This window comes from Thamnophis sirtalis, unplaced genomic scaffold (assembly GCF_051295495.1).
Source record: "Thamnophis sirtalis isolate CommonGarterSnake01/CBP01778 unplaced genomic scaffold, rThaSir2_p1.2 scaffold_10, whole genome shotgun sequence".
NCBI lineage: Eukaryota > Metazoa > Chordata > Lepidosauria > Squamata > Natricidae > Thamnophis > Thamnophis sirtalis.
The window spans coordinates 54,516,197-54,543,094 of NW_028261390.1; the positions used below are offsets into that span (position 1 = coordinate 54,516,197).

Below are 26,898 nucleotides of genomic sequence, written 5' to 3' on the forward strand. Positions count from 1 at the left end.
TTTGACAGAATGTAGTGAGGGCGGATATTGTAAACTATAGCCAGGAGCCTGAAACAAGAAGCGTTCACTCTCCTCGGAGCTCAATGTGTACAATTCAGTGAGCATTTTCTTTTTTGTACAGTGCTCCTTTGGCTGCCTTCGCCCAACAATGGAGTTGCCGGGAATGTTGTTTTAACAGGGAACATGACTGTAGTACATTTACAAGTATATATATATTGTATATATACAATATATACCGTATTTTTCAGACTACAAGATGTTCCGAACCAAGCTTTTGGGGAGGAAAACAAGAAAAAAAAATCTGCCTCTGCCTCCCAACAATTTGCCTCCTTGCAGCAAACAGCAAACAGCCTGGTCAACTTCAGCACAGCCTTATTTAGCACGAGCAGCTGATTGGCAGTTGGATTGGTCTCCCGGAATACCGATGATCAGCTGTTCCAGGCTGCGGGATTGCCGCCTCCTAGCGGTGCCTCCATACGCCCCATTTTCAGGCTCCACGAGTCCCGTTTTTTATCTATGCATGTCCTGTTTTGGGCCTACGCGCGCCCCATTTGTGGTCTATGTGCGTCCCATTTGCGGTCCATTCCAAGCAGTGAGGATTGCCACAACCAATTGCCATAGAATGGGATGCATGGAAAATGGGACGTGTGGAGGCAGAAAATGGGCATGCAGAGGCCAAAAATGGAACATGCAGAGGTCAAAAATGGGGCACATGGAGGTGGTGATAGGCGGCAGCGATCCCCAGAGCCTGGAACAGCTGATCATTGGTATTCTGGGAGGCCAACCCAACCACCAATCAGCTGCTCATTCTAAATCAGGCTGTGCTGAAACTGACCAGACTGTTTGCTGCAAGCAGGCAAATTGCTGAGAGGCAGAGGCTGAAGGGTGTGGGCCGGTGTGTAGGCGAGGCTTTGGCAACATTCGCTCTGTAAGACTCTCAGACATTTCCACCCACTTTTTTAGGGTGGCTGTATAGTCCGAAAAATATGGTATATTCTTCTGAATAGTATTTCAGTAATGGAGATTGATTTTGTGTAGAGATACTTTTACATATATTGTCAGAATGTATGAAGGGTGAATGCAACATGTAAATTAAATGGGATGAGAAGAGATTGTGAAATAAAGCAATGTAGTGAAAATACTTTGGCTTTCTCTCTTTGATTTTGTCCATTTTGTCTTTTTTCTTGTTAGAACCAGGAGACAGATTCTCACTCTAATCCTTTAGTCCTAAACATATTTATTTATTCTTTATCTCAAAATATAAAATACAAAACAAAGAAAAAGAAAGAAAAAACAAACTAACAAACATCTGACACCAGCAAAACAAAAAACCATGTATACAAAAAAGAAAAAAACCCAAATATTAAATACATCTAACATTAAACATTTAAAAAGGCCACCATGGCTGAATGCTGAAAGATGCATAAAAAAACCCCAATATGTTCTCCTCTACATAGGTCTACAAATAGTTATAAACTTTCCAATCTATATTTAACAAAAATGCTACATATATTCCGTAAGCAGATTTCACTGGTGTGGAAATCAATTTGCCTAATATTGAATTGAACCAACATCTCTTCACAAGATATATGTAAAAAAAATCCAGTGAAAACCCCAAAAGATAACGCTAATCTTCAAATCCCTCTGATGACCGTCTATTATTGCATTTAATGTGTAGAACCATGCATGGCTTCCAGTCTCTTATAAAATTGTCTAATTTATTGTTGCTAATCAAAGCAGTACATTTTGCCATCTCTGCTAATTTAAAATCCTCTCTTTGACAGTAAATATCTCCCTTTCCTTCCAATGCTTAGAATAAACAAGTCTTGCAGTGGTTACCAAGTAAAGAAATAGTGTTCCAAACTGTTTTTCTATTAGTTTGTCCGTGATACCTAGACGAAAGGCTTCAGGTTTCATTAATATTTGTGTTTGAAACATTTCTCCATTGTCATTATTATATTTGTCCAATATGATTTAGTATACTTACAAGATTACTATATGAGAAAAGGTACCTGGATTTTGGTTGCGTTTACAACACTTTTGTGTCAGTTTTACATTTTTGTCAGTCTACATGGAGTCAAATACTAGCAGTACATAATTTTATAAAAGTTTTCTTTCAAAGTGTAATTCAAAGTAAATGTTAAACCACTGGTTCATCCATTGGTTGGTCTAGCATTATGTTGTAACCAAATATTTTTGCTCTTTTTACCATACAAACTTTTAACATATTCATCTTCCAGATTCAACTTAAGTAACATTTTAGATTCTCACTTTAATTCTTGTGATGTTTAATATTGGCTGCCTTTTAGGACCAGTTATTTTCAGTCATGTATTCATGAGGTCATCCCGAAAAAATAAAGTTCTAGCATTTTTATTCATAAAACAATTTTGAAGGGAAACATGATTAAAAATCTCATTAAACTGGACTGTGATTATGTACTTGTTAAAATAGAAGAAACAATCATTTTTTCTTGTTTCTGGTTTTTCCCACTTTGAAGTACTTTACCATAAAATTACTGCTAATATTTGTATTTACAAAATGAATACCCTTTTACTAGACTATTGATGGAGAGAGAACTTTCCATTGGTGTTTGGCTATTAAGAGCTAGAGCTATCATAAATCAGGACAACTTTAGTGGTGGAATATTAACAGGGAACTCTTCATACCAGTAAATATCCTATCCCTCTCCAAATCACTGTAGAGCTCTATCTTTGGCCCACTTTACTGTCTTGCCCACTGCAGTTTTGGAGGAGCCGAAGACTCCACCCCAGAGCTTTTCAAACTATTCTGCAGAATCCCAGAGTTCCCTGAGAACTTTAGTTTCCATGAAAGACAAAGGCTCCCTTTCCTGGTATCACTGAATCTTCAGATGGTAACAGTGGTGGCAAATGGGCTCTCAACTTTATGCATTGAGAGTGAAAAGTGTCATGTTCTAATCGCATGGAATGCTACAATCCCAACACTGATATGTCCCTATCAAAGGACAAATGGAAGATGGGGTAGCAGGGATGAGATATGGGTCCCCTCTAAGATTTCACAGGAAAGATCAACTTCTAGCCGTGACCCGTCAAAACCGCGGTCCACAAAAGCGCGATCGACGAAAGCGTGCATTTGACGTCATCACAGCACGACGAAAAAAATTAAAAATTCAAATAAAAATTAAATTAAAGCAAGCCGATTCACATAAAGGTAAGGGTTAGGGTTAGAGTTAGGGTTAGGTTAAGGGTTAGGGTTAGGTTTAGAGCGTTAGGGTTACATTTAGCGTTAGGTTAATGGTTAGCGTTAGGTTTAGCGTTACGTTAACGGTTAGGTTTAGGGTTAGATTTAGGGTTAGGTTAAGGGTTAGGGTTAGGTTTAGGGTTAGGTTTGGGGGGGTTAGGGTAAGGTTTTCGCTTTATTTTTACATTTTTCGATCACAGTGCGATGTTTTCGTCACGCTGTGATGACGTCAAACGTGCGCTTTCGTCGACCGCGATTTTGTCGTCCACAGTTTTGTGGTGGAACCCTTCTAGCTGCTGACAGGTACCGAGTGGATCCGCACCAGTAGGAATGTATTAGGGGCTGTTCTCTGCATCATGTTTCTGGAAGAATTTAGTTGGTGTGCCAGGGATAAACCCAGAACAAATACAGGAGGCCTGTGAGCTCTGTTTTCACTAGCAGAGGGCTAGCAAAACAAACTAAAAGCAAAACAAAACAAAAGGAGAAATGTTTCCCCTTTTGCATTTGAGCATCCAAGAAGTGACAGGAAAAGAGAAAGGAAAAGAGGAAAGAAAAAGAAGGAAAAGAGAAGAGAGCAAGGAAGGAAAAAGGAGAGGGGACAGAAAAAGAAGGAAGAGAAAGAAGAGGAAAGAAGAAAATTCCTGCCTTAGCACTTGGCCTCCAGCAGCCCTTTCCATCTCCTTGTCCCCGCCTCCTGACCTCTCCTGGTGGTCTCCCATCCTATCGCTGAGGATGCTTTGGTTACAAAGCATCCTCAGCTTGTGTGGAGAAGGAATGGGCTTCCCTCTGACCCACTCACTTTGCCCTCCTGTACACACCATGAGCAACCTGGCCAAAGAGCATAGCAGCAGCATCAGCATCATTGAAGTGCGTTGTAGAGGATCTTGGAGTTCAGCTTCTGGCCCAAGCATTTTACTGAGTTTACTGCAGTCGGCATCAGAATATACAGAGCTTTAACTTCAGCTGTGGTAGCTGCTACTTCTTTCTCTATGGCAAGTCTCCCTAGGCTTGCTTCTTTCTGCATTTCCAGGGATGCCTCTTGCTGCATTCTTTCAGATTCTTTCTGTACTCTTTCAGCTTCTAACCGTGGTCTCTCTTTTTTTGAAAAGTTTTTTTATTGTTTTAATTGAACGAAAACACAAAAAAAGAACCACCCTTCATTACATCTTGTAGAAAGCATGTCGATTGGTTACAAATGCATTTCATGCGTTTCTTCCACAATCATTACTTATACTTCATTCGTATTGAATTATATATTTTAAATCAAAAATCTTTATGTATTTTACTATCAATGTACCACAATTCTCATTTAACTACAATTATTTAAACGTGCTTTTATCTGAAATCATTTGTATTTAAAGACACAACCACCAACTGGCATTCATTCGCAATTTCAATAAACCTCCAATAACATTACACCTTTATTCTGAAAAAAAATCAATTAACAAGATATGTAAGCATTCCCCACCTTTCCCCCCAACTCACTATTTAAAGCTTGTATCCAATTTGCTTTTACCAATACAACACATGTATATATCATTGAACATTATCCATTAACATTTCCTTGTTATTGTTGTAGTTAGCTAAAAATTATTTGCTATTTATATTACATCTCCTCTTATCAGACCCAAAAGAAATTACACCTTTATAACAAGATCTAAACAAAAATTTATTAATAACATTTATAGGTCTTTTCCCCAAGTCCCAATTTACAATTTATATCCAAGTTACTGTTACTAGTTAAGGTTATCATTTCATTATTGTTATGCAAGTTGCAATTAGACTTATATACCGCTTCATAGGGCTTTCAGCCCTCTCTAAGCGGTTTACAGAGTCAGCATATTGCCCCCAACAGTCTGGGTGCTCATTTTACCCACCTCGGAAGGATGGAAGGCTGAGTCAACCTTGAGCCTGGTGAGATTTGAACCGCCGAACTGCAGATAACAGTCAGCTGAAGTAGCCTCCAGTACTGCACTCTACCCACTGCGCCACCTCGGCTCTAGTTAATTATAGTTAATTATATGTTAACGAATAAACATTTAATAACAATCTAAAACAATCTACAAAATACTAAAATTCCTACTTATTAATCACCAAAAATTAACTAACTTTTTATCATCAACTTTCATTATCAACCTGTATCTTTCCAGTGGCAAAACAGTCTTATCTCTCTTGCCAGTTGTTGTGTCAATTCTCTTTTTAACTCCTTTATAAAGTTTTTATAAACTTCTCTCCACACTTTATTGCTTGAAAGATCTCTCAGATAATCTTGTTGCCCTTGAATTGTTATTGAAATTAGCTTGTCTTTGGTTGTCAGACTTATTTCTGAAAAGGTTTCTCTTCTTAACTCCATCATTATCACCCTTTTTTTCCTCCTGTATCTTGAAATCTGGGATAAAGCTCCAAATTGTCAAATTCACTTTTCCATCTTCCTTTCTTTCCAATTTCACCCATGTTTGCTCCATTAATAAGTTCATCTATTGTCTTGTCTTTATCGTCTATATTTTCATTCTCTTCTTTAATTTTTGGGGCTCCAACCCCATCATCTTTTGCTGTGAGAAACAATAGCCTATCCAACTTCTTCTCAAATCTCCCAAATCCTTCCAATATATTTTGAATTCCAGCCAGGATATTTCAAAATTTTAAGGTTTCCTCATCTGCATATTGATCCATTTTTCCCAAAAAAAGGAGGAGAGAAAAAGAAAAAAGGAATCTGATAGCCACTGCCACTCTAGCCTTCCAAGCCTCGTGTGTGTGTGTGTGTGTGTGTGTGTGTGTGTGTGTAAAGTTGACTTAAGCACAAGTTCTTTTGTACTCTTCAAAGAAGAAGGGTTCTATCTTTTTCTTTCCTTTTCCTTCCCTTGCCAAAATATTTTCCAAAAGCATCTGCGAAAACAATTTGTGCCCTTGGCTCTTTATCAGATTTTGTAAACCCTTCAGTTACAAAGTCAGTGAGATCAAAGAAGAAAGAACAAAAGATACATTGTTTCAAAAAAAACCTCCAGACTCTGACTTCCGAGTGGCAGATTCCACTTTTACATACTTGTCTCAAGCTTATGGAAAACAAAGGTCTTTAATTGTCTTTAATGGAATTTAATAACAAATGGTAGGAAGAATTGTTAAAATAAAAAAGAAGATTTTAGTTCAAGCCAAAAGATAAGGTGACAAAGAATAGAGGAGGAGAAAAAAATCAATCCGTTCACTTTAAGAGGAAAAACAGGAAACATTACGATCACTTAAATCCACAAAATATCGTTACAAAGAAAAAAACAAAAACTTTCCAAGGCAGTCCAATAAAAATTAAATTCGCCACTTTATTCTTTTACTTAAAGGACTAATTTATCTTTTAAAAAAAGTTTCTTTGGACAATCTTTCTCAGAATAGAAAAAAAACCCTCACCAGATAGACTCACTTTCACTTCCTTCCTTCCGGAACCGTCTCCGACTTCGTCAGCCTAGGACTGCCTGTTTGCCGCCGACTTGAAGCGCTTCCCTTGGGTCAATCAGGGACTTTGCGATGTCCCTGAGACCAGCAAGGCTTTGTCTTCCTGTTCATTGTCTCTACAGGACGGTTTAGGTCCAACTGCACTGTCCAGTGGCAAAAGTGTCAACGGCAGTATCGGACTGTCGAGACTGCACGTTGTATTGTCGCAATGTTGGATCCTCCCATCCTCCGACATTGCCTCCTCCCCTCCTCTCTTTTCCTTTTCATTTCCATTGCTTGTTCAGCAAACGCTGCTCATGCTTTTGCTGCTTCAGCCTTTGGGCTGGCAATGGAAAGTGCATTACTTGCTGATGACTGTTTGGACGAACTAAAGACTTGAGACTTTGTCTTATATGAAGATGCCCAGCTCTGTGACATGGTGTCTTCTAGAGGTGCTTGACTGTAGAGACTGCTGTATGACCATATGCAAGCATTGGCAGGGTAGCAGGCCTCTGTAGAGTTGCTATCCTGGACCCCCCTTACTGGGTAGCTGTATTTCACTGTTCTGTTATATGCTGAGGGGCATGACATTAACCATCAAAGTTCTTTAAGTAAAGCTCTGAATTATTCTCTCCATCACCCCCAAAAGGACAATTTCCCTTGAATCTAATGCTTTAAGTTTCCATTGAGGCTTGCCAATTAGACAAGTCACATCATTTTTCACCTGCATGCAAGTTTTGCTTCTGCTTCTGCTGCAGGGGATCAAATACATTTCACTGAAAGCAAAGGGTTTTGCATGTGATCAAGAGTCGTGGTGGCACAGTGGTTAGAATGCATTATTGCAGGTTAATTTGGTCCACTGTCAGACATTCAGTCCTGACTAGTTCAAGTTAATTCTGTCTTCTATCATTCCGAGGTCAGTAAAATGAGGGCCCAGATTGTTGGGGACAATATGCTGACTCCGTAAACCACTTAGAGAAGGCTGTTAGAAGCACTATGAAGTGGTATGTAAGTCTTAAGTGCTACTGCTATTGCTCTCATCTTGAACAGCTTGAACAAGTCAGAAGAGATAGCAGTAATTATGACAGGGATCTTGGAGTCCTAGTAGACAGTCATTTAAATATGAGACAGCAGTGTGCAGCAGCAGCCAGAAAAGCCAATGCAATCCTAGGCTGCATTAACAGCGGGATAGGATGAAGATCATGTGAAGTATTAGTACCACTTTACCTCCCTCCCTTTCACATTATTATAATCTTTTTGCCTTCTATTCTGATATCGAGTAGTTTGAGTCTGCTCCAAAACAGTCTCTGTTTAGCTTCATGTACATTACACAAAATCCTTGGGTCTTGCTCTAAATTGCCAATACTGAATTTTTGCTTTGCTGAAGAATTAGACAAACTGAATGTTACCGACAATTGTATGAAATTAAGGCAACAAAACTGCATTTATTAATTATCAGTATGCATGCCTCAATAATTCCATCTTTTGGAGAGAATCTACCCATTCTCTTAGATTTACTGATGGCATAGTTACAAATTCCACCTCTGTAGCTTTTTAAAGGGGTGAGTCCAGTGCTACTATGCACTGCCTTGTTGTATGCAACTTCAGCAAATGGCAGGAGTTCTGCCCAGTTTGATTGCTCATAGTTGACATAGCAATGTAAGTACTACTCCACTATTGTGTTAGCTCATTCCACGGCTCCATTCATGCTCAATTGAAATGCAGAACTGAGCCCCTGGGAAGACGTTATTAGCCTTATGAATTTCTGCCAGAATTTGGCCATAAATTGGACCCCTCTGTCTCATTGTTTCTTTAACCTCTTCTTCTAAATTTATTCTAAGTAAGTAACTATACAATTTTTAAATCATTTTTCATCCGTTCCCATGAGTATCCTATTTAATCTGAATTTTCCATATTAAAACCATACTCTTTAACAGCCTTCTCATAATCTTGTTTGTATTTGCATTTCTTTAAACCGTCCTATATCAATCCCTTGTTCTTCTAACACTTTCTTCTATTTTAGTTCTCCCTGTGCTGTGATTTTATCTTTGTACATAATAACCTTTTTCATACTACTAATATTCGGATGTGTCAAAGCTTCCACCATTGAAAGCCACATTGGTACTTCCATATAGTGCTTTTCTTTCACTTTTTCCCATACTGCGTATAAACCAATTCTTACATAGTGTCTCTGAAAATTACCATGTATTCTATTTTTCCCATATCACAAAAATGTGTGCCAACCCAGTTGCATATCGTGTCCCTCCAAGGATAATAACCTTGCATTTCTTGATAATATCCATTCTTTTATCCACGTTAGAGATGCTGCTTGGTAGTATGATTCCCAATTTGGTACACCAAATCCATCTCTAATCCTTGAATCTTGTAACATTCTTATATTAATTCTCACTTTCTTTCCTTGCCAGATATATTTGCCGATTATTTTATTTAGTTTTTTGAAGTACTTTTCCCCAAGTTTTATCGTTATTGTTTGGAATAAAAATAATATTCTTGGTAATATATTCATCTTAATTACCGCTATTCTTCCCATTAGTGATAGCTGTACGTTTTTCCATTTCTCTATATCCATTTCAATTTGATGTTTGAGATGTGTTTCGGCACTCCGTGCAGTCGGTAGAACTACAAAAACATCCTGGCTAGGTTCTGGACTGACAAGAGGCTCGGGCAAGTACAAAGTGAGCTTGCTTCGAGAATAGGTCAACTACAGTCCAGATTAAACTATTCCCCTCACTCTCCAGGAGTTCTACTATAAAGTCCATGTCTATTTCCTCTCATGGCCAGGTTGGCTCTCTCACTTTCTTGTAGCAGTCTGGGAGTTTTTCCTGGTCTCCCTTTCATAGACGCACATACAGTACATCTTTTTACATAGCTTTCTTCGTCCTTTTTCATGCCTGGCCACTAGAACTGCTGTTTGGTCAAGTGTAGAGTTTTTAGGAACCCAAAGTGACTGCATCATGGCTGCGTTGCAAGACTTGCGTTCGTAGCCTTTTGGGAATGTAGTTTTCCCCTTTTCCAGGCCATACTTTGAAAGTGATTTTACTGCCCTCTAGGAACTGTCTCCACATTAGCAGTGCCCACCACCCTGCAAAGATTTCCTTCCCGACTTACTGCCCAACGTCTCTCCATCTCGTTCATCTTGGGCTTTGGTAGTTTTGCCCCTGGCAGGATCTCAGTTGCACAGTTTGTGGGACAGTGGAAGGGTAGGACATTGCATTCCTTTTCACTGAATGCTCCCGCTAAGTCCTGGTATTCTTTGGGGATGGTTTGCACTTTTGGTGCCAGTTTGGATGCCGCTTTTATGCACTCAAGTCTCTCTCCCCTCTGCTGGTTTGGCTTGCCCCACTTCCTTTTCAGGGGGTTGTTACCTTTCCCCATCATTGGTACATGTCTCCCTCCCAGTGCACGATGGTTTCCACTTGATAAACCAGGCTAATCCCAGTATGCATAGCTTCTGCCATCTTTGGGGTGACCATGAACCGAATGGTCTCTTCGTGGGTTCCTAACTTTAGGTACACTGGTGTGTTAGGTAGGAGGTGGGCAAGCCCCTACAATGGAGCCAGCAACCTGCTCAAATTTCATGGGTTGGCCTAACTTTCTCACTCGTAATCCCAACTTCTGCACTGTCTGCTGGTTGATTAAGCATCTTGTGCACCCTGAGCCTATTGGGGCTTTTATGACTCCCTTCACTCCCAAATAGGGGGTGATGGTCTCACTTACCATTGGGTCATCTTCCCCACATTGTTGCTCTCATAGATCGTTGCTCAGCTGGGGATACTCCTTCCCTCTCCCTTCACTTCTGGGGTGGGGGAAGAACTCTACAACTTTGCATGCCATTTGCAACTTCTCCTTTCCCTGTTTGGACGGTTTCCTTGGTTTCACTGGGTTCGGGACTTGCAGGGTTGAAATGGGCGGTGGTGCTGGGCAGGCTGCAGCTCGATGGCCCTCTTGGCCACATAGGAAGCATAAGTTAGATCCACACCTTGGGGCTTCAGGAGGGATAGGGGCCCTCACAGTGGGATTTCTCTTTCCCAGCGGGCACGTCTCCTGGCTCCTCTTCGGGTGGCCTTGTGTTCTTCCATGCCATTTATATTCCATTGCAGTTTGTATTCCATTAGGTCCAGCTTCACGCTTGTTGACAGCTGGTACCAGTTGTGGATCCACTTGTGGATCCCTTGAGATACACATGTGTTATAACTCCTTATTCAGGCAGTCTCAGAAATAGTGGACCAGGAATCACTCCAGCCAGTGCCTCAGCCTCCCCACCAGCCTTTGGAACTCATAAATGTATTCCAGCAATGTTCTGCTCCCTTGCTTGATGGCATGGATGCCCATTGGACTAGTGTAGTGTCTCCAAATTGGGCTCTGAACTCTCCCAAGAAGGCATCGGGAGCCCCTTCGTCATGCAAGGCCTGTCAACCATTTTGCTGCCTCTCCCTCTTAGGTTTGCCTGATGGCATTCACGTAAGCCACATCATCTAAGTAGGCTGGTCCATATTGATCCAGGTGAACCCACACCTGATTCAGGAAGAATGCCAATTTCTCCGGACTTCCATTGAACGTGGCAGGGGCTTTGATAGGGCCTGGGGTGCCCTTGTATGCCTGCCACCGTCCCATCCTGTAGGGAAAGGGACAGGGCTGTGTGCCCGCTGCTGCCAGTTGTGCTTGGGGCCACCTGGCATTCCTGTGTGATTGGGTTGCCACATGTTGGGGTTCAGCGATGCCTTGCTCTCCAATAGTTACACAGAGCAGAATTGGCACAGCAGATAGCACAAGTTTCTGGAGCAGGATCCAGTCAATCCTTGGCGACTCTCCACCTCTGTTGCCTCAACCCCGGCTGAGAATGAGAGGAACCACAGCCTTGGGAGCAGCCAGATCCCCATGGACTGCCATCAGCTGCCGCTCCCCCCATCCTCAGCCAGGGTTGAGGCAACAGACGTGGAGAGTCGCCGAAGGTTGACTGAATCCTGGGCTGGAAGCTTGGGCTATCTGCTGTGCCGGTTCTGTTCCCCATAACTCTATTCTGATGAACCTCGCTCTCAACTGTTCAACTGATGGGCTGCTGCAGACTGCCAGGTACATCCACTCCACTAGTTCTTCCCACTCCGCTGCTCTTTTCTCTCTCAATCTTGTGTCCCTGGCAAATGCTGCTCCAGGAGAAAGCAGAGGGAACTCAGCTTCAGACACCTTTGGCACCCCACCCCACTATAGCTCCTCGCTTGCCTGATGGAATCCCCCAGCTGCTATGGCCTCCTCCGATGCTGCCGGCTGTTCAGTTTTCTCTGCTTGTCCCTTTGAACGGGTCACCACCATCAGGGTGCTGAAATCCATCTGGCCGCTAGGGCTGTCCTGGCCTTGGCCTTTACATTCCACCCCGGACAGCTTCTCCTGGGTCTTCACAGCTCTTCTGGTAGGTAGCTGGACAGGTTGCAGGAGCCCAGGACTCCTTTGTCATTTTTAATTTTGGCAGACCTGGTTTAATGTCAACGTTCCAACTGACGAACCCAACCAAAGCGAGCACGGCCGAGACGATCCAATCTCCCAATGCAAAACTTTACTGAGTACATCATTTTGTCACAGATGAGGGCAAAGCCAGATCTGACTAATTCCTGTGCAAACACACATAATTAAAGTATAGATTCTCCTCCCCCCACCCCAATTAGGCCAGGCCATACTGTCCAATTGAGTCTCGTATTGTTATGGGAAAAAGTTATGGGGAAAAGACTTTGGCAAACACCTGCTGAAGTGTCCTTGGTTCTCACTGCTGTCTTCTTGAGGTCTGGGGTCTACATTCCATCTTCCCTTTCCCCTCCCACTTGGTTCATTGGCAAGCTGAGAAGCGGTAATGGTTGCAACAGCAAAAGCACACTTTAAAATTTGATAGCAAGGTCAGCCATCCATTTCAAGACTGTTCTATCATTTCTCTATTACATGCAAACATAGCAATAAACTTTACTTAGGACTGCCTAAGGAACATATTTGGAAGATATGGATGTCTCAGCTGTAACAATGTCCAGTTTGTTCCTGGTGCTCTTTCCCTGAGATTATTGCATGACTTCCAATTCAAAGGAGTTGAGCTGGATTGTGGAAAGGGCAAATATGCAGATTTTCTTTAGTTGCATTTAGGTATGTATGAAATTGAATGATATCTTATTAGATCATAGAGCACATAAGAGAATGTTTCTTCCTTACTGTTCTGTTCCCCCCTCCTTCACTTGTTAACAGACGACAGGCAAATAAAAGGAAAGGGAATTCTCTTTATCAGTTCTCAGTTTCAAAATGGCTGCGAGCCAAACTAAACTAATTAAAATCTCTGCCAGAAGATAAACAGTCTCAAACAGAAATCTCTCTTATGGTAAATACAAGAAGAATCAAACGGAAGCAAAGCCCTTCTTCCCAAAGTTTCTCCGAATCAGGGTTACAGAAGTCAAAACACTTTTCGAAGTGCACAGCAAAGAAACCACAATCCAGGATCAAGGAACGTTGACTTCTGCGAGGAGGGTGTGGCACCACCAGTCCTTTTATCCCTAAGGGAAGCCTCTAATGAGGCACACCTGGTTGCAATCACCTCCTCGGAGTCCTCCATTGTGCCTTACGGTCAGCTCGTCTCCTACGTGCATCCTGAAAATACTCATAGAAGGGTTCTTGCTCAGCCTCTCTTGTCTCCTCTCCACTGCTCCAAGGCTCAGTCTCTCTTATGTCCTCCCCACTGGCCCAAGTCTCAGCCATTACCTGGGGACCAACTAGTCTCTCTGAGCCCTGCTCGGAGGCAGACCCCTGTCCAGAACCCTCCTCCTCTTCCAAACATGACTCAAAATCCCCCTCACTGTCAGAGTCTGATAACAGCTCCCGAGGCTCTAGCCGAGTCACAACACTTACGTAGTAAAGAATGTTCAGTTATAAACCAAAAGAAAAAAAAATTAGGGGCCCATTCACAGCTCACTCAGATCTGTCCACTATTGTTACAGCACAGAGTTTGGCCATCTTTCTAGACAAGTTGCAATCCTAGTTGTTAAATAATTACACACTGTTCTAATGTCTGAACCTATGAATAAACACTCTTAAGACAGATATTATTGAATATCAAAGCCATTGTGAGCAGACTGTCTAAGCACCCCAATGTGAGTGCCCTCCTATGTCAATATATAGTAAGACTAGTGGCAGTTCAAAAATGTATGTGCAGATCTGTTTTTCTTCCTATAGAGAAAACTTTACACCAAAGGTATTTCTGTGGAAAAATGACTGGATTCAGAGGCACAATTTCAGCCCACTTTAGAGCAGCTTTAATGGTGGGAATGTTCATGCTTAGTGGGCAGCTACTATCCCCACTGCTAAACTTGTGGAGAAGCCAAGGAGGTGAAAAATGGACATTCCAATACATCACAGGGTCAGTAACTGCCAACTCCTGCGGTCCTCCAAACCCATAATAGACAGCCCTCTTTGTTGCAGCAGGAGTGCATCTCCACTGTTGTGCAGCCTCCAGACCCCAGTCTTAGGAAAACAGTCATTTTGACAGAGGAAATAGTGAAAAATTAAAACATTTTCAAGCATGGAAAGTCATGGAGGTGCTGAAAGGAAAGGTCACAGTCCAGATGAGATCACTCTAGGGGCTTCTCTTTTAAAAAGTTTCATGAACCAGTAAGAGACTCATTCAGTTGCTGTCTCTGATTGAAAAGTGGGCTTTTGAATGCAGGCATCTGCAGTGCTCCATCTCACCGTCAGAATCATCTTTTAGCAAGTTAAAAAAAAGTTATAAGAATATTCCAATTTTGGCAAATGAGTTAAAAATCACACAGTGCTTTTGAAAATATTGCAATATTTGTAATTCTTTTATTTATATTATGAGAAAAACTGAAAACTATAGACATGGTTGGTGTAGACTAGATTTCTATTGAATGTTAGCTTGTTCTTGGGTATTCAGACCTGGGTGTGTTCTAAGAGAGGCTGGTCGCTGAGGAAGTTTCATTCAAATAAAATTCATTCATTAATCAAGAGGTCACACTCAAGGGAACCCCTCCAAAGTTCTGGTTTGGTGATTCCTGAAATTGTTTCTATAAGTATGTGTAAGGCACTAGAGATGTAACAGGGCACATTTTCCTAAGGATTCTTTGTAAAGTTTTCTGGAGTACAGTTAATTCCTTTCATGCAAACAGGAAAACAGGATCAGTTGATCATGGACATTTGGGGGTGCAACTGGATGTGGTTTTCAAATCTGTCAATCATGGCATCAACCTCAATGAAGCTATCACATTTTTGTTTGCACAAAGAAAACAGGCCCATTAAAAGTCCGTAATGCAATACTTGTCAGATCTTCCCAACAAGATTGTTTTCATTCAAAGAAATCTGAAAAGTGAACTAGACAGAACTAACTTCTGCATAGCCAAGGGGTTTCTGGAGAAAATAGTATTAAATTCAGAAACTGATAAAAGTTGAACAAATCTGTAAATTTGGTTTTCACTTGTTTATTTAATTTGCATAACTACCTATTTTAGATTTGTGATGCTGGGCAGCTCACATAATTAAAAACAACCAGACAACATAGCCAATAAACAAAATAGAAAAATAAAAAATATTGAATCAAAGCTCCCCTTATATTTATGTCTGTTGTACATAAAATATTGCATATAAAAACAGATAGTCTTAGCTATTTGTATGACCTTTTGAAAGAGATCAAACCTATAAATATCAAACAACTTTGTGATAGTGATGACGTTAACCGTCACTTTAATTTTAACTCCAATCTTAAATACAAAAATGTTCCCCGTTGTCTCTAGACCTTTAAATCTAAGGGACATAATAAAATGCAACTTCTTTCATTGCTGCACCACTAAAAACAGCCTATTGGGGCACCAAAGAATTGAGGCTTTTGAACTATGGTGCTGGAGAAGACTCTTGCAAGTCCCTTGGACTGCAAGGCGATCAAACTGGTCAGTCCTAGGGGAGATCAACACTGACTGCTCTTTAGAAGGCAGGATCCTGAAGATGAAACTCAAATACTTTGGCCACTTAATGAGAAGGAGGGAGTCCCTGGAGAAGAGCCTAATTCTGGGAAAGATTAAGGGGACGACAGAGTATGAGGTGGCTGGATGGAGTCACTGAAACAGTAGGTGTGATCTTAAATGGATTCCAGAGGATGGTAGAGGACAGGAAGGCCTGGAGGAACATTGTCAATGGGATCGCAATGGGTCAGACATGACTTTGCAACTAACATTGGGGCTACATTGGGGTTGAAATAGATATCCTGCATCATTTGCTAAAGCAAGACATAGGGCACACCTTTGCTCTGGAAATGGAGATCTTATGAAGTAGATCTGTCATAACTCCAAAGCTGTACAGGAAGCAGAGCAGGAGTTTGGATTAAATGTTTTGGCAAAGGACATCCTTTGTCCTTTGCTTCTCTTAGAGCCCATATATGGAAATCTTCTGCCAAACAATCCCTCAGTAAAACTCTACACGGGAAGGAGGCTTCTGTAGCAACTAAAGTATAATGCTTGGATAATTTAGGCGAGAGCGCTTACTTATCACTGTGAAATTATAGTACATTTTAAAGGATCCCTTATACAGAGAACAAAGGAGATTCTTAAGCTATTAACATTTGCTCTCCTGTTATTAATCATGTTTGGTTATTAATCATGTTTGGATGTCATCTAAATAATGTGTTTGTAGAGTAAAGGATAGATCTACAGTCTGGTTTTGAACTTAGACTAGACTTCAATTTGACATTTTACATTTGACAGTATGTGCTTCTAGTGGATATTATTTGGATTTTTTTAACAGAATGCTTTCAGGAAAGGAAAAACTAGAGCTTTAAACCTTCATGTGAATAATTTTCTCTGTTTAATCATTTCCCCAGATCAGTCATTGGGGAGGGGGGATTGAGATATTGCAGCTTAGAAATTGGTTTCCTGGAGTCCAAACATTGAATAAACAAGAGATAAAAAAGAAAGAAGGGAGGAGAGAGACAAGGGGAAGAGATGAGAGAAGCGCTTGCTTAATGTAAAAACTGTCGTTTTGCCGTCAAGGAAAATTTCATTGTTTAGAAATTCAATAGATGCATATATGCTGGAAGGAAAATTCTATGCTTCTGTATGATCATTAGAGTATATTCTCTCTGCCTTCATTTTTTACATAAAGAGACAAACATTAGAAATTCCAGACTAAATATATTACATGAACTCCTTTATAAGCTCCAAGGTACCCACAAAAAACTTCCCTCCATCACCCTGCTCTTCCGTTGACCAATCTTGGATGTGAGACTAGAGATCTGAAGCAATGACCTTAAGAATTTCTATGTTGCCCTGATGAGCAAGATTCCCACTGGAGTGAGTTCTCTAATGCAATCTTGTTCTAGTGGAAACCAAAGCTACATGGGCTCAGACTGGGCGATCATTGGGCACAATGCCCAGGGCCTATAAAACTACAAAATGCCTAAGAAAACATACCCAAACCATTATATTGTGTAGACTTATGGAGAGATAATAGTACTTCTAATTTGTATATAATGCAAATACAAACAACTCTAAGTTGTGGGCCCATGAGAGTGGTTTGAACTGACAAAGATTTCACTTTGCTCTTCAGTTAGATTGGGAAGTGGTTTCTGTGTTGGAAAATTGCTAAATATTCTCATGTATTATTAGCATCCCAGAACCAGAATTAATGAGCAGGACTGGATCAATTTATGGGGGTCTAGCATGTTTATCTCCAGGCTAGAGGTGGATTCAGGGGAACAAGTGGACGTCTTTTACTTGACATCTCAGAGGCATCTGGTTTACCTCCCTGAGAATTGGACTAAGGTGGGCTTTGGGCTAATTTTATCACGCCACCATGATGTACAAGAATTTAATTCTTGCTCTTTGCAGATATTTTGTAATCTGCTTCCATCCACTCAAGTGTCTGGGAACCCAGCCTATGGGAAACCATAGCCGGTCACAAGCCCGGATAAATGGGGAGTGTTGGTTCCCATGGCGACGGAACCGTGAAACAAGCTGAGAATCCAATGGCAGGACAACACACGGATAAACAACTCTGTAATCCGTGATGTTCTGCCTTTGGCCTTCACAATGCAATGGTCACTGCCTGGTGGACATTGACGTTTACGAAGATTAAGTCCAAGTCCAAGTCCAAGTGTCTGGAAAAGTCCTCTACTGTCATAAGCAGTAAACACCATTAGATGGCCAGTGATACGTGATTCTCCATTACAATTTTATGACTTATTTATTTATATATTTTATGTATCTGCCTCCATGGTGGCTCTGGGTGGCTTATAGAAATAAAAACAGTAGAAAAAGTGTATCAGAAGGAGAAAAAAAGTGATGTGTGTTCCACAAAGGAAAAACTATCCAGATCAATGTACTTAACAAGAAGAAGCTTGCCACTCACCCTAAGCCAAGGCCGAGGGAAACCCATGTTTGGTGGATATTACTTGGATTTTTTTAATGGAATCCCCTCTCTAGAGTTGCTTCCTAGGCCCTATATATGTATTCTTTCTTGTGTTAAGGGAACTTCTGCAAAACGAAAATGCCTTCTGTTTACAACAGGATTTCCCAAATGGTGAGGTGCATAGGAGCCAAGGTGGCGCAGTGGTTAAATGCAGCACTGCAGGCTACTGCTAGATCAGCAGTTCAGCGGTTCAAATCTCACCGGCTCAGGGTTGACTCAGCCTTCCATCCTTCCGAGGTGGGTAAAATGAGGACCCAGATTGTTGGGGGCAATATGCTGACTCTCTGTAAACCGCTTAGAGAGGGCTGAAAGCCCTATGAAGTGGTATATAAGTCTATTGCTATTGCTATTCCCTGTAGGAGGTGCAGACAGAGTGGAGGTATGCGTGCAGAACTTTTTATTTGCTATGTGAAAATAAAATCACATTTCCTTGTTCTTCAGTGTTCATTTCAGTATTTGGATTTTTTAGGAAAGATGCGTACATTAAGATTACATTAAAAGAAAACATGAAGGCAAAAGGTTTAAGAAACTCAGTGGAGACTACTATTGGGAAGCCAATTTTTAAAATTTCTGCCACACTATGCTAATCTACCAAATGAATTTTATGATTTTATTTTATTGGCAAACATTTTTGCTTAAGGTGTGCAAAGACTGTCTGATGCTCCTTGAAACCAACCAGCTCGGATCTGTACTTCAGTTAACCTTTGGAAGATTTATTGCCTGGACTTTTCTGTGTGGGAATGCCATGAATTTACAGTAGTTAAATAAAGAGGGTTTTTTTCTGGACAAGGGGTTCCGTTTCTTGGTTCTGCTAAGGCTGGGTCAGAACAGAAATCATGTTACTTCTCAGCATCTTCATCATCGAGTGCTATCACCCGGTCTGTGGTCTCCCTTTCCAGGGACATCATTATTCAAGCCTCATTGTTTGGAAAGTTCGGGCCATGTTCTGCCATGAAATTCCAACTTGGGCTAGGAAGTACTCCAATTGCTTCGCTTCATTGTCAGACTTCACTTTTAACCTCAGCACCTGACAGTCATCTGGCCTCACAGAAGCCACAAGCATTGAGGGTGCTGGGGCAGGTGGTACGGTGGCTGTTACCAGTCTCCTATTGGGAGCCGGATTACGCTGTTCCAGGGATTCAGGTGTCAAAACCTGTTTCACCTTTTCTCTGATGGGATCAAGTGCCTGATCAATTGCCTCATCTCGGGCCTCCCTCTTGGGTCGCTCAGGATTGAGTGGTGCTACTTAATGGCTCTGGAGTCCTAGATGGGGATCACTCCTGTAGCTTAACAATGTTTCTCTCTCTCTCTCTCAGGAGAGCTGATGGGGGTGATAGTTTCCAAACAGCAGTTTTTGAGCATGCACCTGGTTCGGCTGAGGTACTTTGGCTTATCTTTTAGGTCCACCAGGGTTCAAATTTCTCCTCTGGACCAGAATTCCCACCTCTGCTCTTTGGTCTCACTGTGGCGCCTCCCACGCTTCCCTTCTACATCATCATCAGAGACAAATCATGCACAACCCCCATGGTAGATTATTTCTCTGGGTGGTTTGGTAATGCAGTTCTGGCTGAATGTCAATCCTGCCTTAGCTTGAGACTGTAAGTAAGAATGATCCTTAACACCATCGGGTTGAGAACAGTATAGATTACTAGAAGCCAAATGAAATACAGTAGTGCAAAGGCAGAATTAAAATTTGCACGCCCAAATCCCAAGAGTAACTTTTCCCTCCCGAAGGTACAGTGGTGGGTTTCAAAAATTGTTCGAACCTACTCTGTGGGTGTGGCCTCCTTTGTGGGAGTGGCTTGCCACCCATGTGACCGGATGGGAGTGGCTTGCCGCCCATGGATATGAAGATGCCGACGACACTTGTCAGAACCACCTTAAATTACCTCTCACACAGCACTGGCATGCGTAAGAATATGATGTAAACTTGTTTTTTAAAAGGCATCTTTGGTTTGCGTTAAAACAACTTCAACACACGCAATGTTCTGAATGCACCACAAACACAGTAGTCACTCTTACCTTTCACAGAGGCACTGGGTTTTATAAATATGAGCATGATAGTATAGAATAATCATATCCAAGGACCAATGGTGGGTTTCAAAAATTTTTGGAACCTCTTCTGTAGGTGTGGCCTGCTTTCTGGGTCTCCTGGTGGAACCTCTTCTAACCAGTTTGGTAGATTTGACGAACCGGTTCTACCGAATAGGTGCGAACTGGTAGGAACCCACCTCTGCCGAAGGTACCTCCTATAGTTGGCTCCCTCACATCCAATCAAATTTAAAAGATGTTTTTAGAACAGTCTCTTGAGGAATGCAGCTGCACTCCATTTCCAAACAGTTGAGTTGGACACTGCTTGGAAAGCAGCAGTGAACTTTCATTCCTTTGAAGCATACTTCCCTCCCACCTGGCCCCAGAATTCATGGCCGACTGGCACCAAAAGAAATTCTTGAAGCATATTAGTAGAGTATTGAGGTGGCATCTGACAGGATGTCCAATCTCTTCTTAGAAACCTCCAGTGGTGGAGAACCCACAACTTTTGAAGGCAAGCAGTTCCACTGGTTAATTGTTCTCACCGTCTGTTTTTGGAGTTCCTAGTTCCCTTTTGGTCTCTCTCCTGTGGCTAATGTTGAAGTAGGACTTGAATGCAAGTAAGGTTGCCCTCTAGATATAGTTTGTAATCCACAGATGTTTTTAAAAATAACAAATGAATAAAAGCTGAAAAGAAAAAGTAGTATCTCAGCTGAGAATAAAAAAATTAAATAGTTTGTAGTTCAACTACAATCTTTTAGTATAAAAGATTATAGAAAATCTTTTAGTATAAAAGATGATAGAAAAATAGGAATTTGCAATAATACTGAAGAGATTCTTTCCTTTAAAAATATTGTAGTTTTAATTGTTTGCAATTCACAGAAGAAATGATAATGGCAGATGAATAGAATCGGCAGTGTCTTATTGCAGTTTGGGGCACATACACAATTGCCGTGAATTAGTTTACTATCCTCATAAATTTGCAGTCCCTCCTGGGAATAAAAGCATGGGGGGAGCTTTAAGAGAGAGAGAAAGAAAGAAATCCTCATCTTTGGGGATCCCCAAGTGCATGGAGCAGAGGTCTGCAAACTTGGCAACTTTAAGACTTGTGGACTTCAACTCCCAGAATTCAGCTCTGCTGGCTGGAGAATTCTGGGAGTTGAAGTCCACAAGTCTTAAAGTTGCCAAGTTTGCAGATCTCTGACATGGAGTTGAGAGCTTATTGAAAATGAGCAAGCTATCCTTGCTCAAGCTAAGCTAATCAATAGTGGAAGGGAGGGAGGGAAGGGAGAAAAAGGGAAGGGAAAGTGAATGTGATATGGATGGATGGATGGATGGATGGATGGATGGATGGATGGATAGAGGGAGAGGAGGAAGGGAGAGAGAAAAAGGAAGGAAGGACCACAAACCTGGTTTGCTTCAGAGGATGTTTTGAAACAGCACAGCAATCCAGGGCTGGAAGGGATCTCAGAGGTCATCTAGTCCAACCTCTTGCTGCAGCAGGAGACGTTATAACATCTTGGTTATTTTAGTGCCTTTAACACAGAGGAGAAATTTCCAGAAATCTCCAGGCGTTGCCAACCTCTTCCCCCTAGTAAAAAAAAAAACCTAGAGCAAAAACTTCATGTAGTATTAAAAAGAATAGAAAGGGGGGCTGCTGTGTATTGCTTAAATTACAGTTAAATTGGCCATACCCACCCAATCACATGATCGCCAAACCACTCCCACCCAATTACATGACTGCCAAGCCACACCCACAAAATAAGCCACGCCCACAGAACTGGTAGTAAAAAAATTAAAACCTACCACTTGGGTTTTAAAAGTTTGGTGCCTGGAAAGATCTCGATGGTGCAATCTGTGGGATGGGGGTGGGGGGAGAGCTCATCACTGTACACTTCAGCTAAGTCCTTCTATTCCCTGGGAAAGCCCTGAGTTGGTGCTGCTCTCTTGGCCACAGCTGTTTCTTTGTTTAGATTTCCTGCCAGTTCCTCCTTTCAGCCATCTGATCCGGTCACTCCTCATTGGAATCTTAGGGTTCCCTGTTTCCATTTTAATCTGGGGTTCCACTTCCTCAGCCATGTGAGTCCTAGGACTAGCGGCTACCATTCCATTCCGGGTGCCACAATAAATGTGGGTCTCTCATCATGAGTCCCCATGGCTATATCTAGAGGTTCTGTGGCAAACATTGCCAGCTCCCCTCCCCAGGTGCAACTGATCCATCTAACTGGTAAAATGCTATGGGAGTTTTTAGCTTCTGCAGCTGGATGCCAAGTTTCCCCACCAGAGTTGGGGCTCTCCCTGCTTGGTACTGGTTCCTGGCCAGGTTGATCTCTACCTCTTTGGCTAGAATGTACCATTCAGGAAGATGGTTTGGGCTCCTCTGGCTAGGCAGGCCTTGTATAGGTCATCATTCAGGCCATCCTTCAACCAGCTCACCAGAACCAGCTCACCCTGCAGGCGAGGTCCTGGAATTCTTCAGTGTATTCAGCCACTTGTTTCACTGTTCTGATGCGATTGCAGGCTTTTCAGTCCACCGGGGCTCTTCAAACTGGTGGCGAAGAGCCATCATAAAACAGTCAAAATTTCTCAGCTCGGGAACATTGTGAAGGCTCACCATCCATTGGGCCACCGCCCCTTCCAGGGCCAGGGCAACAACTCGGATTCGGGCACCCTGGGTTTGGAAATCCTGCCCAAACTCTTGCATATATGTGAGGACATGCATCAGGAAGAACCCCAGTTGTTGTGAGTCACCATCATGCTTTACTTCCAGAGGGGTCTTCCTTTCCAGTTGCAGTGCTCTGGGCTGACCGGGGTCATTTGCAGGAGCAAGTGCTGCGCGGCACAGGTTTGACAGGGTGGCTGCTGCTCCTGCAGCTTCATTGGCTTGCGGCCAATGGATCCAGGGTGGCAGTTTCGGCTCCATTGGCTGCTTCTGCAGCCTCATCCCCCTCTGGCAATGATCCAGTCCCCCGGATTCTGAAGTTTTCAAAAGCTTCCATCACAAAGAAACATATCTCTTGAGTCAACCATCCCTGGCTGGTTCCTCAGTAGTTCTTATTGGTCTGACAGGGCTTCCAACTCATGTTTCCAGCCAGGTTGTCAGCTGCTGTAGGTGAGGGTGACTCCTCTGGTTCTGCCAGTTGTCTTTCTTCCCTACTCCAATCAACCACCTGGGCTTCATGAAGCCTTCCCACATGGCTTCGATGTTTTCAATGAGGCAGATGAAGCTGGCTTATGGCTGGGCGATGGTAGAGGTCTGCCCCCAGCATTCGGCCTGTCCTTGCTTGCTACTTTGTTCAGACATTATTTGTAGGATCCTCTCGGTAGAGTGAATTTGCTTCTCCAGATTGACCGCTATTGGAGATCCAGCTTTATGTAACGTCTGCCTCTCCTCTCTGTTCAAGAAAGCACAAACTCTTGAAACGCCAGTATTTCAAAAGGAAACTTTTATTGAAAAGAAAGTGATTGCAAAACGAAGGCAAAGCAGGATCTAAGTTCTCCTTATGCAATTCCGTTAGGATAAAGGAGTTAGACACGCTTCCCTTCAGTCTGATGTTGAATGAGCCAATCCACAGGTGCAAAGATGTTGAAAATGGCCATCCTGGGAAGGAGATAAGGAACTGTTCCCAGGCACTTCAGGAAGCTTCAAAACGGAGACAAAATAGATGCCCCCCCCCCCCTGAGTCAGGGTTGACTCAGCCTTCCATCCTTCCGAGGTGGGTAAAATGAGGATCCGGATTGTTGGGGGCAATATGCTGACTCTGTAAACCGCTTAGAGAGGGCTGAAAGCCCTATGAAGCGGTATATAAGTCTAACTGCTATTGCTATTGCTATCGCTATACATTCTCCAAAGGTAAATCAAAGCACAGGGCAGATAGGGTCAGAGCTAGGATTATAAACTATGGGATTACAGGATATGTAAGAAACAGGAAGAGGGCAATAAGTGAGTAAATGGATCCTGGTCCCCCTCCCTACAGAAATGACAGTATCATGATAGGGATCTGACAAGGTTACTCCATGGAGTGATTTCTTCTCCTTCACTGGAAGTTTTCAAACAGAGGCTGCATACTCATCTATCAGGATTGTTGCAGTGTATCCTGCAGTGAACACTAGGCTGAACTTGATAACATCAGAGGTCCTTTCCAATTCTGTGATTCTAGGCATGATTTTCTACTCTAGGGCTATGAGACTTCCATTGGGTCATAGAATAGACAGAAGTTTATATTATTCTAATTGTGTGCTTCTTGTTTTTCCTTCTGTTTCACTTTTCTCTAATAAACTGATGAGTTCTTTGCAGACTCTTCTAATTTTCACATAGTCATGATGCCCTCCCTCATCTTCTAATAACCTGTCCCTGGAGTCCTCCAGAGTCATGACTGTTTCTTTCAGAAGAGTTTAGCTCACTGTAAGTACCGCATGAACAATTTTGAAATTCAGACTGGTTTTGCTGACCACCGTCTGAAAAGAACTGGTCTCGAGAGAATTAGCTCTTGAAAACAGACTCCATAGATTGACTTCTGTTTATTTGTAGACAGGAGAACAGAGAAACCTAGTGAGAGCTTGCCAGCAAACCTCTATGAAGCCTAGGCTGTGCCAGCAAACCTGATCGTACAGTAACTGACTGGAAAGGAAACCAGTGTGAACATATAAGGGCAATCTTGTTGATTTGTTCTTTGAGTTATGGAGTAAGGAAAGAGTACAGGAGAGAATAAGAGGAAGAGATTAGGGCAGAAAACAAATATGCAAGCAAATCCAACAAGGCAAGCAAGCCCCTTTGAATAAAATAAATTAATAAAATACTCATGGAGGATTAAATGATCTCCAAAGAGGCTGTCCATTGCATTTCTGCATGGTTCAGGGCCCTGGATTCTCTTCCTTTCAACTGGCTTTGCTGAAGGTGAGTGATAATGCATTGTTTGATTATTCAAATACATTCAAGTACATTATTCAAGAAAGGCAACTGAATTACCTGATCTTGCAGTGATACAGTCTAGCTACTGTTTAAGCAACTGCAAAAGCAAGAGCTTTTGGTGTCTGTTCCAAGAATATCATCCTCAGCAGAGGTGGATTGCTCCCAGTTCAGTCCAGTTCAGCCGAACTGGTAGTGGAATTCAGGCCTGTGTTGCAGAACTGGCAGTGACCCAGGCTGGCCATGCCCCTGAACCGGTTTCCTTCCTGCCGCTGGGCTGCTGCCATTTTGGTTTTTAGTGACTGCACGTGCGCAGTTCACTGTAAATTGTTCTGCCCATGCATGAAGAACAATTTACATTGAACAGCACACACACACACATGAGTGAAGGGCACGGGTTGCAAACTGGTAGTAAAACCAGCAGCAACGCACCCCTGATCCTCAGTCTCATAAGCCACAGCAATCATACATTTGCCTGAAATCATTTGGGATATTCTCAATTCAAGAATGTTGTTACTAATGTCTTCACTTCCAAAATGGTTTAAGGCTGGGAGTTCACAGAAACATGTTTTTAGTTTTGAGTATTTTCAAGATGTTATTACTTTTAATATGAATTATTTAATGATTTCTCAAAAGTTTGGGCATTGGAGGGGAATGGTGGTGGTGCACCTCAGGCCAGAAAAAGTGCTCTACTCCAGAGTAAAGGATCAACTTATGGCGAGCAGCAGAACCAGATTGCTGCCCTTGAGGGACAAAGAAATGATTCTGAGGGAGTGAGGAGAAAAGACTCAGGAGTTGCTAACAGACTGCTAACAGATGTCCATTGCTCTAAGTAGCTATGACTCCTCAATCTAAGATGTTACACAGAAGCATCATGGGAGGATTTATCATTATTATGTAAGGTTGCAACTGCTCTTTTTGGTTAACTATAACAATTTTTTTAGGATTACATGAATTGGTAATGGTTTTTTCTGCTTTGCAGATACTACCTTTGGAGGAGATGCTCCTTTGGTCTCTTTGGCCTTATACTCTACCTTGCCCACTTTCCCACCCTCTGTGTGTGTGTGTGTGTGTGTGTGTGTGTGTGTGTGTATGAGAGAGCACCACAGGGCCTTTATCCTGGATCTTTATTCTAGCTAAAGCTGTTACCTGAGTCATACGTGGTTTATTCACTGATACTTCCTTTTGTAGACTGTTTGACGTTGTCCAACTTCAAGCAGGCATCATAAACACATCAAGAAAGCCCTCAGAATGTGGGTATCAAATTTCAAAAAAGACTCTACAAGAGCTCATCACAGACAATGATGAGAACTGTAAATGAAGCAACGTTGTCATTCTGTATGTTGCAGGCATATTGGAAAAGCTCAGGAGGGTCTTCAGCCAACATAACATATGCATACTTTGTCCATCACAAGGATAAAACACCCAGACAGAATCTGTACATTGGGGAAATGAAACAACCATTTCATAAATGCTCGACACAACATAGGAGAACAAACACATCAGGACTAGATTCAGCAGTCCATTTAAAAGACACAGTCCACTCTTTTGAAAACAACAAAAATTCATATTTTGGACAAAGAGGATCTCTGGTTTGAAGGAAGGGTTAACTAGGCCATCTATGTCAAAACTAAACAGCCCTCTCTCAAAAGAGGGGGGGGGATACAACATCATTTAACTCCAATTTACAACACAGTCCTTTCAATAGTTCCAAGAAGGCTCCACATCAATTTGCACCACTCATATGATCCTGATGACACAGATAAATCTCCAGATGACATTAACAACCTGCTAAAAGAATGCAAATGACCAGCTGTCTGTAAGGAGTATAAATCCTTTCATTCCCCACCATCCAGTC

At 42.1% G+C, this 26,898-nt stretch overlaps 1 protein-coding gene across 3 annotated transcripts in view; it reads left to right on the forward strand.

Moving 5' to 3' along the window:
- Positions 1-26,898, forward strand: part of RAB28 (RAB28, member RAS oncogene family) — a 131,941-nt gene that overhangs the window by 69,884 nt on the left and 35,159 nt on the right. For 2 of the 3 annotated variants that reach the window (XM_087724636.1, XM_087724634.1), the window contains one exon: positions 9-1,141. The exons of the other annotated variant lie outside the window; for it this stretch is intronic. Coding sequence is in view for 1 of the 2 variants with exons in the window: in XM_087724634.1 (XP_087580760.1) it covers positions 9-101 (93 nt within the window). In the remaining variant the exon portion in view is untranslated. Of the gene's footprint in view, positions 1-8; positions 1,142-26,898 lie in introns of those variants that run through there. 3 annotated transcript variants of the gene reach the window in all.